The 14,919-nt window shown below is 40.7% G+C and overlaps 1 protein-coding gene across 1 annotated transcript in view; it reads right to left on the reverse strand.

Annotated features, from left to right (window-relative positions):
* Positions 1 to 12,841, reverse strand: part of LOC123961889 (major vault protein) — a 22,957-nt gene extending 10,116 nt beyond the window's left edge. The window contains exons 1-8 of the mRNA XM_046037673.1: positions 12,683 to 12,841; positions 8,506 to 8,678; positions 6,109 to 6,304; positions 5,421 to 5,544; positions 4,780 to 4,911; positions 3,759 to 3,853; positions 2,761 to 2,997; positions 1,644 to 1,769 (exon numbers count right to left, since the gene is read on the reverse strand). Coding sequence (XP_045893629.1) covers positions 1,644 to 1,769; positions 2,761 to 2,997; positions 3,759 to 3,853; positions 4,780 to 4,911; positions 5,421 to 5,544; positions 6,109 to 6,304; positions 8,506 to 8,663 — 1,068 coding nt within the window. The 5' untranslated portion in view covers positions 8,664 to 8,678; positions 12,683 to 12,841. The remainder of the gene's footprint in view (positions 1 to 1,643; positions 1,770 to 2,760; positions 2,998 to 3,758; positions 3,854 to 4,779; positions 4,912 to 5,420; positions 5,545 to 6,108; positions 6,305 to 8,505; positions 8,679 to 12,682) is intronic.
* Between the last annotated feature and the right edge of the window lie 2,078 nt (positions 12,842 to 14,919).

A 14,919-nucleotide genomic window follows, 5' to 3' on the forward strand; every position in this document is an offset into this window, starting at 1 on the left:
ATAGAAGTCTATGAGAAAATGTTTCTACTTGTCAGCTGATTTATTCCCTCAGTAAACACTTTCCTGATGAGTTTCTGGTCTCAGTCGCTAGTTTCAAGTCTTCTTCAACACAGCATGATGTTCATTTAGTAAATTATGGTCCCGTTAGGTTCCCTCTGCACGGTACCAGCTCGACTCGCCTTTGTTTTAGTTTTTTTCCAATGTGTAAAAATTGTACCTGTACCTGCAACCAGGTGCTTTTTCCCCCCCGTCGAGGTTCCAAGCGAGCTGAGGCGATACTAAAATGTGACGTGAAAACACAGCAGACTGCTGATTGGTCACTATTCACTGCATCATCACTGCGTGCACCGGACAAGAGGCCAGCAACAGAAAGTTTTATATTTTACAATTTTCATACTTTATTATTACTTCGTTTTTGCCGTTTTAGTCTGAACAGGAAGATGCAAACGCAAAAAGGTCTCCACAGTAGTGTGGATGGAGAACTGTTTCTGCAATCTGTGATTCCAAAACGAGTCTGAAAAAAGATTCACCCTGACGTTTCTATATAAGAAGTGTTTAAAAACAACTTCACAGCAGCCGGCCATCTTGATTTTGCAGCAGAGCCTACCTCTGACCTCACATCCTGATAGTGGCTATTTTTATTTTTTTTTATCAGCGCTCCCCTTACCCTGAACAAATAGCTGCAATAACCTCGGGGCACTCCCAGCCACACCAATCTGCGACGCTGGGTGTGGTGCAGCGGTTTTAAGACTTTAAACTCTCAACCACAGAGACTGTAAATCTGCTCTTTAAGTCTTTCCTCCCGACACACCTCTGTATGAAGACGAAGTTTGCTTTTGTAATCGGTGCCCAGGGATCAACCAGTTGCACAAGACCGTCTTTTACAAACCAGCAGAATGTAAATATAGTTACACCTCACTCCTCCCTTCATTCCTCTCCATGTCAAGAACTCTCCTCGCACAGAGAGAGATTTCACAATGACAAGCAGCTGGAGGGGAAAGGTGAGTATCTATCAGAGGGATTAATAAATACACTCTCAAAGCTTGTAATCTTGCTGACAGACCTGACAGAGCATGACTTAATATTTTTAAGAAATGGGCATCATGATGTCGTTATTTCGGCACCTGTTTATTGCAGCAAATTGTTTGTTTTGGGTGCATACAGTTGTTGTAATGGCGGGATGTCTTTACATTGTCGCGTGAGAGTAGTCCAGCGGTCAAATTTGCGTTGTGCGTCTTTCCTGCCTGCTGCCATTAGACACTTTAATATGAAATACCTGTGTTGGTATTTTATTGTTGTACTCTTAGATATTTTATAAATGTGTGTGAAGTCAGCCCTGGTGGTGCAATAACTCCTGAAGCTCTAAGGTTTGTTTTATCATGTTTTTTCTTGCTTAGTCATGTAGACAGAGTAGGAGGACTGAAAGTGTTTGCTGCTACTGTAACAGATCTGATTTCCTGCTTCAGACACATTACATGTTACATTTCTGATGCAGATTTTTAAACGCATCGACTGGTCAAAGACTGTTTAGTTAAAATACTTTAGTGCATTTTAAGCTTTATTACATTATTATTCCAGGGCTGCTTGTGTTGGCCACAGACACGGAGGTCTGGGTGTTAATCAGCCGAGACTCCTCTGCTCACCTCCTCGATGTCGTTGAAGGCCTCCACAGCTCTCAGCACCAGACCCTCCTCCTCCGACAGCACGTACACGTCCTGGATGCCCTGTTCAAGGCGCTCACCCGGCTGCAGGAAAAATGAGCGCTCACCCTGACAACGAGAAAGAGGGCGTCGGTTACCAGGTCAGGGGGAAACCGTAGATACAGTCGATACACGTGAAATATTATAAACATCTCTACATTTAAGAGTGGGCTTAAGACCATCCCTTAGTTATGCTGCTATAGGCCTAGACTGCTGGAAGACTTCCCATGATGCACTGAGCTCCTCTCTCCTCCTCTTTCTCTCCATCTATATAGGTTTCTGGATCTGTGGGGTCTGGATCTGTGGTTGCAGGCTTCCTGCTGCCTCCATGTTCCTGCTCGAAACCCTCTGCTACAATTATTATTATCATCATTAGTCCTATTATTAGCATTATTATCACTATTGCTATCACTATCAGTACTGTTATTTATTTTCTGTATGTACCACTACCACTTTTACTGTTTTGTATTTCTGTGGTCAGTAAACAATATTACAAAAGCACGGTCTAGACCTGCTCGACATGGAAAGTGCAATGAAATAACTTTGTGAAGAACTGGTGCTTCGTAAATAAAATAAAACTGAATTACAAATAAAAACATTCTGTGAAATTGTGAATGTTTCCGATTTCAAACAAGAAATTCCAGTGGGGTACGAAAGAAATAAAGTTCAAATCTAGTGAGAAAAAGACTTTAAGCCCGTTTAGTTAATTTAAGCAACGAGAGGTCAGATAATCAAGCTCAAGAAAAAAAACAACAACACAGGACTACAAAGAAGGAGACGATGGTAATTATAAAAACATTATACATGAGATTCTCCAAAACTAGAATATTTGTCTTTTAAACTCAGCATTTTACGAATTTGGACCATCTATTAAAACAGTTTCTGGAGAGGATAAATTTATTTATCATCCTAATGTTGGAGAAGATGTTGAACAAACCAGCATCATGTTGTCACATTGTTGTTCTTAATTAATTCTTAACTAATTACATAAACAAAAAATGTGAGACAGCCTCATATTTTGGTACATGAAAGAAGACGGAGGATGGACGGTTCTCCTCACCTTCACCACCCTCTTCTGTCCCAGCTGAGGTTTCCCGTCGGATCCGACCGGGTCCAGGATCACACAGTACTGCCTGCTGCTCAGGGTGGTCACCTCCACCACGCCGACCACCTCCTCCGACACAGAAGGGATGTGAGCCTCCCTGTCGGCCATGGTGACCAGCCACTCCTCCCCCGTACGGCGTTCCCGCCCGCCGGCGTCCTTGAAAGGCCGCAGGGCTCGAACATGAAGCGCTTTCTGAAGAGACGACAAGTGAAGCGTTTATCAGCACACAAGTCATGAGCACAAACACCTGACTTCACGCAGCCGTTTCATCGGTTTCTGAGCACGATAGTTTTATGTAATGCCTCTGAACAACGGACAGTTTCGTCCCAGGTGAAAGTTGACATTCGTAAGAGAAATAACAAAAAGTTGGTCCTACATCTGACTGTGAGACACGTCCACAAACGGACGATTTACAGATTTCAAGTCAGGTAGTTAGTTTACCTGTAAAAACAAACCCGCGTTCTCTCTAGCAGCCAGCAGGGGGCGACTCCAGCGGCTGCAGAAAGAAGTGTGATTGTATAGAAGTCTATGAGAAAATGTTTCTACTTGTCAGCTGATTTATTACCTCAGTAAACACTTTCCTGATGAGTTTATGGTCTCAGTCGCTAGTTTCAAGTCTTCTTCAACACAGCATGATGTTCATTTAGTAAATTATGGTCCCGTTTAGAGGAACAGAGACCAGGAAGCAGGGGAGGCTTTAGGGCGGGGCTACAAGCTGATTGACAGGTCGCTACCATGGTGATGTTCCCACGCACAAAAACACAACGAGGGCTCTCCAGAAACCTGTCCATGACCCGAGCACTACTGTGCACGTAAGCTGTCGATGTGTCTTTGCTTTGTATTTTCTCCGGCTCACAGCCCTGACCTCAAAACTGGGATCCAACAGACACTTAATTTGGTTTTACTAAGTCTCAATCTGTGTCGTACTGTCGTGCGACGCACGACAGAGTCACCTTGTCAGTCAGGATGAAGGCGTTCACAATGTCGATGACTTCTTCATGGGCACCTGGAAGGTACGCTCCCACCTTACTGACCAGCCACTCCTCACCTGAAACAAGCGGCATTCGGTTAATAACGGAACAAAGTCCTCTGCAAGATTTCATAAACAGCAAGTGAGGAAACATCTCCAATTTTATTTTGGGATGTGTTGATTTAAAAAAAAAAAAAGGTACAAGCAGAGGGCGTTATGGCAAATGTGTGTGGAAGATGTCTTTACATTTAAAAACACAAATGTTTTATGGAGAAAGGAAAAGACATCAAACAGGCCTCAAGCAAACAACCAGAAAAAAGCGCTCGCGGAGATATTTCAATTCAGTTTATTGGTTTTCCGTCGTTCAAACACACGTATCAAAACCTTAAATTCGCTTCCCACAACTTATTTGGTCACTAAACTATTTCTCTCCTCCTCTCTCATTCAAATATAAATTAACTCCCGAGCTGCAGTCTTTCCCCTTACAGGCCAGTGAGGATGAACTAATCAGGATGATTAATCTGATACAGTTTCACAATACTTTTTATGTAGCAGTTATTTGAAACAATAAAAATAAAATAGATAACCTTGCTTGTCCATAACAACAATAAAATAATAAAAAGCTACCAATCGCCTGCTACGGCTTCAACAGGTGACATTTTACGCAAGGTATCAAATGAAGTACTCTATTGGTATCACTATCACTGGTTTTGGTACCGATATCGTAAACTTTTAAACGATACCCAACCATAGTCCACAGGTCGCTATATGTACGCATGAAATACACAAGTTACATGTACGTTTGTGTTTCGTTTGCACTGAGCACCACTTTTTCTACTCTCATGTATGTGGACAACATATAAAATAATTTCTTTTTCCCCTCAAACTATTTGTAATCTCTACAAATAAACTTCCTATATAGTATTAGGCTTGTTAAACAGGCTGATGGACAATTAACACTTTGTTTTTGTCTGGCCAGGACATCTCAAGGCTGAGTGTGTTACCTGTGACCCTGCGGACTCCGCCTCTGTCCACTCCTTCCTTGCGAGCTCTCAGCCTGATGGCCTGGTTCTCTCTGATCACCGTGGCCTTGATGGTCTCCAGCACGGCCACCTCCTTCCTGGGGATGTAGGTTCCTGCCACAAAACATCAGACGTCTGAAATACTATATACCATCATTTTTATATATACACACACACACGACCCGCATTAGACAAAGGTTTGCAACACAAACTCCGTGTGAATCGGTTTCTGCTGAAAGAAAACACTGATCGTTCATTTCAAATGTAAGAAGTTAAATATATAAATTACACATATTTATGGAAAATTAAAGTAGAAAAGAATTTTGAGGGAAAGCAAAAACTGCATCTCTCACACAAGAGATGACGCTTCTGTTGCAAATGCATCTTTAATATCTAATTTATACAGAAATGTATTAATGGCATTTTTTTTTTTCTTATATAATGAATCATTCCCCGTATTTTATTGTGTGGAAAACAGTGAAGGACGTCATATAAAACCAACTAAACTAAGCTGTGATGCTCTGTAACATCTGTAGTCATAAATACGCACACGTGTTAAATTCAGGAACTGGGGAATCTTTGATATTTGGGTGCAGGTTTGACAGATGTAGTAAAAAACATACCCGGCCCTTCAAACAGCCACTCGTCTCCAGCCACCCTCTTCTCTCCTCCGTCCACCTCGAAGTCCAGCAGAGCCTGCAGACGCAGCGCCGTGTCCGGATACACGATCTGCAGCGGGGTCACGTCCTGAGGCAGAAACGCCGGGAGTCAAACTCCAACAACAACAAACTGTAAAAGATGTTGTTTCTAGAGCCCAACCGATAACGTCGGCATGCAGCAACAGACGATTTTATTATAATTAATTGCAGATAAATCGGGCCTCGGTGTTTATAGCAGCCGATAAATGATCGGTCAATCTATGAGTGGTGTTGTTGCATATTTAGTCCACCAGAGGGCGCTCTGCAACTCCACCACCACTCTCGTAAGTACACAAAACAAATGTTAGGGATAATCTTTGTTTAGGTTACATGTTTCTGAGAAGAAGTAAAGAAAAAAAAACAAGAAAATCGGCCGATATATCGAAATATTGGATTTTAAAATCCTCAAATATAAAAATCGGTCTCACGTATCGGTCGGGCTCAAGTGGTTTCTTTAGTTAAAATAATACTGATTAATTAGGACACTCTTCATTTTAAAAGCTCCCAGCTTCTCCTCCTTATGTAATAAATTATCATCCACGTCAAAGACACATCCCCGTGTCCTCGTGATGGTTTAACGCCGCCTGTGGGACAGACCGGGTTTCTCACAGACCTGCTGGATCTCCTCTCCGGGGTACAAGGGGAACGGGTCCTGGGTCAGACGGATCTCCAGGTCGGCGTGGCGAAGTTTGGCCTGACCCGCCTGGTCGAAGAGAACCTGCTCGTCGTCATCGCGGGCCACGGGGTTGAGGACCACGCAGTAGTGACGCGGCGGCACCATGATCATGCGAACTGGTAAGAAGAGCACCCTGAGGAAGAGAAGAGGAGGTCACGTGATCGTTACAAAACTAAATAATGTACGTTCACTACTGTTATAACTGGGGCTGGGACCACAAGTTCAAACGTTCAAAAGTTCAGATGGACGTTAATCTCACGTCTGTGTGTTCAGTTTAAAACACACATAATAACATAATGAGCTGCACGTCTGAAAGAAGCTTAGAAAAACTAACATTTGTTGTGAAATAATTTAAAACAAATAAATAAATAAATAATTAATGTTTAAATATACTGCACAGATGAGTAAGTATCATAAAGTTGGAATATAAAGAAGTATTTTTTAGAATTTGCAGGGTCATCATCTTATGATTAATAGAATTTAATATCACTTGAAGTAAAATTGTCACCTCACAAACTAATGCTGCTGTGTAGTTGCTAATTTGCTTAAATCGCCACTAGAATAACGTTGTGTAGGTCAGGATGTTTTGTGAGAGTTCAGGACCGACAGCAGGAATGTATTTTTACTTTTACTTCTGTCCTGTGGCGACTTTGTGGTTTTAACACTTGGAGGCGTAACAGAAAGTCTGACAGCTCACAGGAGCCTCTCGCAGGAAGTGAAGCTCCAGCCTGCAGAAACCACAGCGTGAGTTTTGTTCTTTGTGGTCAGGATGAATTCAGCTCTGTGAAATGTGCGAAACGTTTTAACAAGTGATGAACATGATGTTTTAAGAACGTAAGGAAGATAATAAATAATTTATAAAAAAAAGGACTGAGGAGCTTAAATAACCAACAGCTTTAATGTGACAAAGAGTCTCAGCACACATAAACTGTTTTAATCGGTTTATGATTATTAGGTTTAACTAGTTTAAATTTGATTAATGCTGCTTTAATGTTAAAAGAAATGGTTTGATCCTCTCTGCAGGATTTTACCATATTTGGTGCGAGTTGCTTTGTCATTTTCTTTTCTACAACCTTTTTTGCTGATTTGAACTTTTAAGATTAAGAAATCTCACAGATACTTTCTTCCCCCTGCCGCTGCGAGGTAAAGGTTATTCCACAGTGCCACGCCCCACACTGATCTTATTCTCTATATCTGGCCAGAAGGAACTCATTCAAATGCTCTACTCCCTGAGGAATATGGAAACTTTAAACGCAGAGTTTGATAATTGCGGTAGGTCAGAACCTCGTACTGAAACTACTGTAGCTTCGTATCAGGAGCCTCCCTCGTTCCTTGGCGCTCGTTAGTCTGTTAACACTAGCGTATTTAAATGTATATATTCAAATATGCCTTATTGTTGTTGGGTGGATGAGGGAGATGGTGGTGACGGCGGGGAGAAGGGGTTTTGTTGATGACGGCGACAACAGTAGAGTTTGAGGCAGTTATGTTCACAATGGTTTTATATGAAGTGTTTTGTCTCCAGTGAAATAAATCTTATCTGCAATATCTCCGTTTGTAGCGCAAAATTTGTCGTATAATCTAGCTTGTCCGTGGTGCAGAAGCCCAGACTTAAACAGGTCGAGCGTTTTTTTATTCGCCTGCTGCAGCACAAATTGCCCGCTTGGGACAAATAATAAATTGATTGATATAAAAATGCTAACACAAGAGGTTTAACACTAATTTTGCTTTCTGGTTAGGAGCTAGCAAAAAGGGGCTGTTAAAGTAAAATCAGTGCATCCACAACAATCCTGAAGGCTTTTTTACACAAAGGCGAGTTTGTTTTACAATATTTCTGGGGTCCAAAAACTGGGATTCCACTATACAAGTTTGAAGGGCTGTTTGAGGGTTAGAATTAGGCTACGGTGAGGGTTAGGGAATGCTTTATGTTAATAAGACGTCCACATGAACAGATGGGTGTGGGGACGATGGAGAGCACACAAAACAAACAGACAAAAGATTTGTTGGGCAGTTTTCTGTCACTGAATGAGTGACACTGTTTCCTTTTAGACAAACAACTGATCGTTGTTCATCTGTCAGTGGGGATCATAATCAATCATAAGGTTGTATTTAAAAAGGCGTGTGGTTACTCACTACGTGGCTAAGCTGGACAGGTTAGACATTCTTATCCTCACAGTGATTATTCTGAAACGCCATCAATGGTACCGAACATGTTCAAATGAAACAAGACTACGAGTCTGCAGCTGTGCGGCTGAAATGCAAATGTTTCTCTTTGCAACTCAAATGTCTGAACTCGGGGTCAGGCTGGAGTTTATCCTTTAAAATGCACTTTCTGACCTTTCGTTGTCCTGGCGGATGTAGGTGAGCGGGCCGATCTCCACCCGGGCGATGTTGGTGTTCTGGTCCAGCACGTGGATGTAGTGATGGGGCGGGATCCGGATGATGGACGCCTCCACCTCAAACTCCGACCCGTGGTTTCCTCCTTTCCTAGACATGATGTAAACTCAATACTGCAGAGAGAGAGAGAGGAGAGAGGAGAGAGGAGAGAGTCTGTCAGTGATATCTGAAACCTCCAGCTATAAATGGATCATTGATTAATCCAATGAACATGCTCTGCTGGTGATTATTGCTGGGTTTCTCCTAAACAACCCGCTTTAAAATGGGAACCTTCACCTTTTGGACTTACTGATTGATGAAAGGAATTTGTGCAACTGAGGAGAAAAATAAATACCCGAATATCTCGCTGCCTTCAAAAGATAAAAACAATCTTATCTTGTCTCAGTCGCGATTTGATCCACCTGATACAAATATTTAAATGCGAGGGGAAAGAAATTACATTTTTATTTATATAGTGCCGATTCATAACAGAAGTTATCTCGCTGCCCTTTTCATTTAGAGCAGGTCAACACGCACCCTTTGTAATATTATTTACAGAGAGCAAACAGTTCACATCACGAGCAAGCACTTGTCCACAGAGGCAAAGAAACAACTCCCTTTTAACAGGTAGAAACCTCGAGCAGAACTCGACTCAGGGTGGGCGGCCATCTGCCTGGACCGGTTGGGTTGCTAAAATTATAGCAATGGTAAAAATAGAAAGAGCGCACGCGTATCAAAACAATGCTCCGTGTCAGGTATCACAATCAATGTTGGGAGAGAAATATTCCCGAATACTGGCTGTAAAAAAACACGCCAGGTGCTGAGAGGTGAAGTCTTTTTGTTTGCGTTTAGAAAGCCGTTAGGATTTAGTGGAAAAGCTTCTGTATAAACACTATTTATATATTTCTCAAGTGTAGATTTTTTCGAGTATCTGCACAAGTAATTAAACATGACAAATGACTCAGATCTGAAGCAGCAAAGTTCAAACATGACTGAGTGGGTTTAAGTGGAAAGGGCTGAAACTTGTTTTTCACGACGTGAGCTGAAGCATATTTCGGTTGTATGAACAGGCGAGCTCATTGTGAACTCGTGAAAGCTTGTGAGAAAAATGACAAAAGCCAGATCCTCAGGTATGAACACACAAGACACACCTACTACACAAAGTGCAAAGTCTGCAGAAGGAAGTTACCTCACTGTCACACAAACTAATCATCAATCAAGAGTCCCGATTAGAAGCAAATGACCTGAGAGGGTCGAGGAACCCGCAACCCGTCACATGACTATTGTTCTTATATATTTCTTATTTGTCTTATAGAGCAAAAGAAAAACTGATCCTGATGAAAGTTTGGTGTTTTATCTTCACATCCAACTCTCTGATTCACATTTGCAAGAATGAATGTAAACACTAAAACAACTCAAAGTGCTTTACATAAAACATAAAAGCAGGGAAATATAAAAAAGATTAAATAGAAAATAAAAACAAGGTAAAACAGTAAAGTTGTGTAAGATACTAATGACAAGTCTTAAATTTGATTTAATAAAAAAAACCAAAAAACAGATCATTAGTTTTCTGGGAGTTTGTTGCAGATATATGGAGCTTCTCCAGGTTTGGTTTTGACTCTGCGGACAGAGAGCAGACCTGATCCCAGACCAGCTGAGAGGTCTGGATGGTTCATGACGGATCAGAGGATCAGCCCTAAACCATTCAGTGCTTTATAAACCAGCAGCAGGATTTTAAAACCAGATCTCTGACAGACAGGAAGCCGGTGTAAAGACCTCAGAACTGGACTGATGTGATCCACTTTGAGGACTTGAGCAGCAGCGTTCTGTAAAGACGCCGTTCCAGTACTCGAGTCGACTGAAGATAAATGCATGGACACATTTTCCAGGTCCTGCTGAGACATAAGTCCTTTAATGCTTGATATATTCTTCAGGTGATAGTAGGCTGACTTTATAATTGTCTTAATGTGGCTCCTTAAATTCATGACCACACCAAGATTTCTGGCTTGGTCAGTTGTTTTCAACATTACCGGCTGAAGCGGAGCGCTGACCTTTAATTTTTCTTCTTGGCTCCAAAAACAAAAACTCAAGTTCTGTCTTTGTTTAACTGAATTAAATTCTGGCACTACCCATCGTTGATTTTTAAATACAGTTACTCAGCGCTTGTATGGGATTATAATCCCCTGGTGAAATGGTTAAATAAACGTGTGTGTCGTCTGCATAACCACGCACTCGTATTTTGTTGTTTTCCATAATCAGAGCCAGCGGAAGCATGAAGATGTTAAACAGGAGAGGCCCCAAAAAGCCAGAATATCAGAGGAAACATGGATTAAAGTCCTGCAGTTTGCACACAAAGCAGAGCTGAAACTATTTGCCTGCCGGGAAATTTATCTGCAACCATTTTGATGATTGATTAATCATTTAACTCGGTGGATCAGGACGGATTTATTAAGAGTTATATTGAGGAAGTTAATTAATTAATTAATGTTCTCTGATGCACCAGAAGACGTCAAGCTTCTGCACCAGCTGAACGTTTTGTCTCCGCTGCAAGTACAGTACAAGTACAACAATTGCCTTGTTGCTGAAATGTGCTCTACAAATAAACTTACACTGCCTTACTGTACCACCTTCATTACATGAAACAATCACAACATTTTATTATCAAATATTCACTTTAGCGATGTCGGAACCCAGTCAGTTTTTGGCACTTTTGCCTTAAAAAAAACAAACACTCGATTGTGCAGCTCGAAAAAACGATTGTGAAATAGCTGCTTATTACTTTTTTATAGATTACATCTTAATGTAATGCTCAGCTGACAGTTAGTGGTGAGTCACTTTACATTTTTGCGGCCCTGGAGTGAGCGTGGTTAAATATAAACTCTCATCTGTAGCTGGACACATGATGAATAAAGTTTATACAAATGCCTTATTTATGTCTTTAAGTTTGGTTTGCCTCCTTACATCTGTAGTGATCGTAACGTTTCACTGTTTTCTCACACTTTTTAGACAATATAAACAACTGAAAATGAAAATAATCATTAGTTGCATCCCTAATAAGGACATTTAGACATAATGTACAGAAACAGGTTACATATTATTGAAAGGCCTGGAGGTGAGAGACATGTTAAAGATGGTTTATTCTTGAGCAGGAAACAGCAGTTTAATGGTGCCATTTTATTTCCAACATTCATGATAGGTAATTATCATTAAAAGCAGTTTATGAAGTTAAACTTCTGCATGATGGCTCTTAATCTGGCTGAGACTTTGAGATTGTGTGTCGGTTGTGTTACAGGTTTTTTATTCATTTATGGATCAGGCAACATTATAAAAGCCTGAGGTTAAGACCGTCCAACCAACACACACACAGAGAAAATGTGGCAGAGTCATGGGAGGCGCCTCTTCATGCTTCTTCCTCAGGAACAAACTAAAAAAGGTATTGTAAAAGTAATTTTACAGCCCACAGCATCAGGCTGGTTTTCCACTGGAGGCCTGTCAACAAGATGAATCTGTTCCAGCTGTGAGCCTCGCCCATCTCACAAAACAGTTTGATCTGTTAGCCAATAGGCCTGACAGCTGGCTCAACTTCAACCATACAGGTAACTTGGTTACTGCATGATACCACTTCCTGGTTATACACACCAAACAATAGGTTATTTAATGGAGAGAACCTAACACCAAACTCCCATTACAAACCCCACAAATGTATGTCAGCTTCTCTTTTAGGCGGTGCTCAAACCTTACAGAACACTGACTAAGAAATTATTAATTGATAGTAAACTGCGTTGAGTACGGCGCGCATTAATAAACACAAAGTAGCCCTACTTTCAGATTATCCTTAATTCAACATTTTTAAATCGCACAGCTGCACTGTCTGACGCCAACGTGATTTTGGTTGACGTTGGCTGGGACTTTTGAAGACAAACTGTTGTGAAAGCTAAGATTTTGTAAAATGGCAAACTCCCAGGCGAACGACATCCCTGCCGATTTGAAGTTAGCCCACTATTTATTCAATAAATAAATAAAGTTATACTATATCTTACACCAATCTTTGTCGATATGTAAGGAAGCTTTAAACTTGGGTATTTTACAGCGGAGTTCTGCTACCGCTGGAGGAGTGAAGTAGTTCCTGGGTTCTTACCTCTTCCCTGTGAGGATCAGCAGCTCAGGCGGTTGTGCTCGTGAATAACACTGGTGTCACAGTGCTGGAAACTTATGCACAAGATAGAGCATGAAGACAACTGCCGGACAGTAAAACGGTGGGCGTGACTGCTGGGAATCCCGGAAAAAGAGATCAGCTGTAGTCACGTGGTTTACCGACCTTCACCGCTGCAGAGCTGCGTCAGGCCGCTCGTGGCTCAATACATGGATCTACAGGCGCCGACAACAAAGCCAGAGGGTTTGTTAACAACATACATTTTGGTCAAATGTGCTAAACTGAGGTGGGAAACCTTCAGAAACGCATCTGTGTGGTGTTGACACACAGGGGAAATGGCGACATCTGCTGGTCAGTTCACGGTATTGCATCTGTATCGACGGAAGAAAAGCACTTAAAAAATAAATACCTGAAACAAAAAACACTCAAATATTTTACTTAGGTAAAATTATTTATTAAATATATATGTATATTTATTAATTACTTATAACGTTAAACAAACCAATTCTACTGGAAAATAACTATTCTGGAAGCAGCCACATTTCCTAAACACAGGTCTCCCTTCACTAATCATGTTTTATCTGAAAAAGTTCCAGCTGGAGGCTTTAAAAACTATTTTACGATCCAGAAAAAGCATCTAACCTAAAGGCCAAAATATAAAACATTGTAGAAATAATAATTTACTTTTAAATTAACTCAGACTAGCTAGAGAGAGTAGATTAAGTGTACTTCTCTGTTTATTCTCTTTTCAAAATAATGGTAACTCAATTATTTGCTCAACCCCTCAGCCTGTTTTTATTTTCCATTTAACTCTTTTAACCCTGATTGTACACTGCACTGTAACTTTTATTATATTTTAATTTGTATTTTTTCAATTTCCCTATGCTGCTGGGTTTTTTTTTATATTTCCCTGCTGCCTTTATGTTTTATGTAAAGCACTTTGAATTACCTTGTTGTTGAAATGTGCTTTACAAATAAACTTGCCTTGCCTTAATTAGTTGCTCCAAAACTAGAACTCGACATTTGAACCTAAATTGTTGCAGCAAATCGAGATAACTGCAGAAATACATTTACTCCTTTTCATCTTTTTTTTCCATCTATGCTGAAATAAGCAGTTTCTGTTTTTTATGTACAGATACAGACAACTGTCGCTGGATTCCTTTTAAACTACAGAAAAACCTAAAAACAGGATGATTCCCAGGCAACATCTGCAGTTATAATCGCATCTGATGAGATTTTATGGACGTTCTGCCATGTGTTGGACGTCAGATGACATCTTCCTAAAGTAAAAATCACACTGAATCAAAAAATAAATCATACAAACATCTTTGTTTCACATCTCAACACATTTCAAAGAAACAAAAAGGGATCTGGGGTTATTATTTGAGTTGGACTACTTTTGGACAAATAAAAAAAAAAGATGGGATTAAAATATCCACTAGTACTGGGGGAGTAGGGCTGTATTTGTTTTTTAAATCCTCGCTACAGCCCTGGTTGAATAGATATATTCAGATATATGAGGCCTTCAGGCTGCAGCTCCAGGATGAAATATTTATCTGTGACCGATGTTTAGATCAGGGTGGGTCGGGATGTTTAATGGGATGTTAAAGTATGTTTTACTTCTGCGTTCTGGCTCCCAGTGTTTGGGTTTTTACACACTTAATTCTCCCGTCAATAAAGACGAAAACACACGAGCAAGGTAACATCGTAGATATTTAATGGTTAAACAAACATTACAGCCTGAGAGGGCAGAGAAAAAAAGAGCAGAACAGGAAACATCAAAATAAAAGACACACAAACACTCACACATATATATAATCGCCTCCAATAGGCTGCATATTTACTGTAGAGCTGATCAATACCACCATATTGAAAACTAAACTCTTGGAATGTGGAGGCTGCTCATCATTACAGGTGTGCCAGACTGCAGGTTACCTGAAGCTGCTGCTGCATACGGAAGATTTAAAATGCCTCATTAAGAAAAAATCAAACAAGGAGATTAAGTAAAATTCACGTTCAGAATTTAAAAACATGAAATGTTGCTGAGAAATCAATTATTTTTTAATAGAGTCACTGATATCAGCTGATTGGCTGCGGGGACTAAAGTGAATCCATGCTAATCTTTTGCGTCATCTTCAACTTCAGTGAACTAGCGTAGCGTTTTCTTCGCTTCATTGCAGCCAGCTGTAATGTGCTCGTTACTGCCCCCCCCCCCCCCCCCC

Source organism: Micropterus dolomieu, linkage group LG02 (assembly GCF_021292245.1).
Source record: "Micropterus dolomieu isolate WLL.071019.BEF.003 ecotype Adirondacks linkage group LG02, ASM2129224v1, whole genome shotgun sequence".
NCBI lineage: Eukaryota > Metazoa > Chordata > Actinopteri > Centrarchiformes > Centrarchidae > Micropterus > Micropterus dolomieu.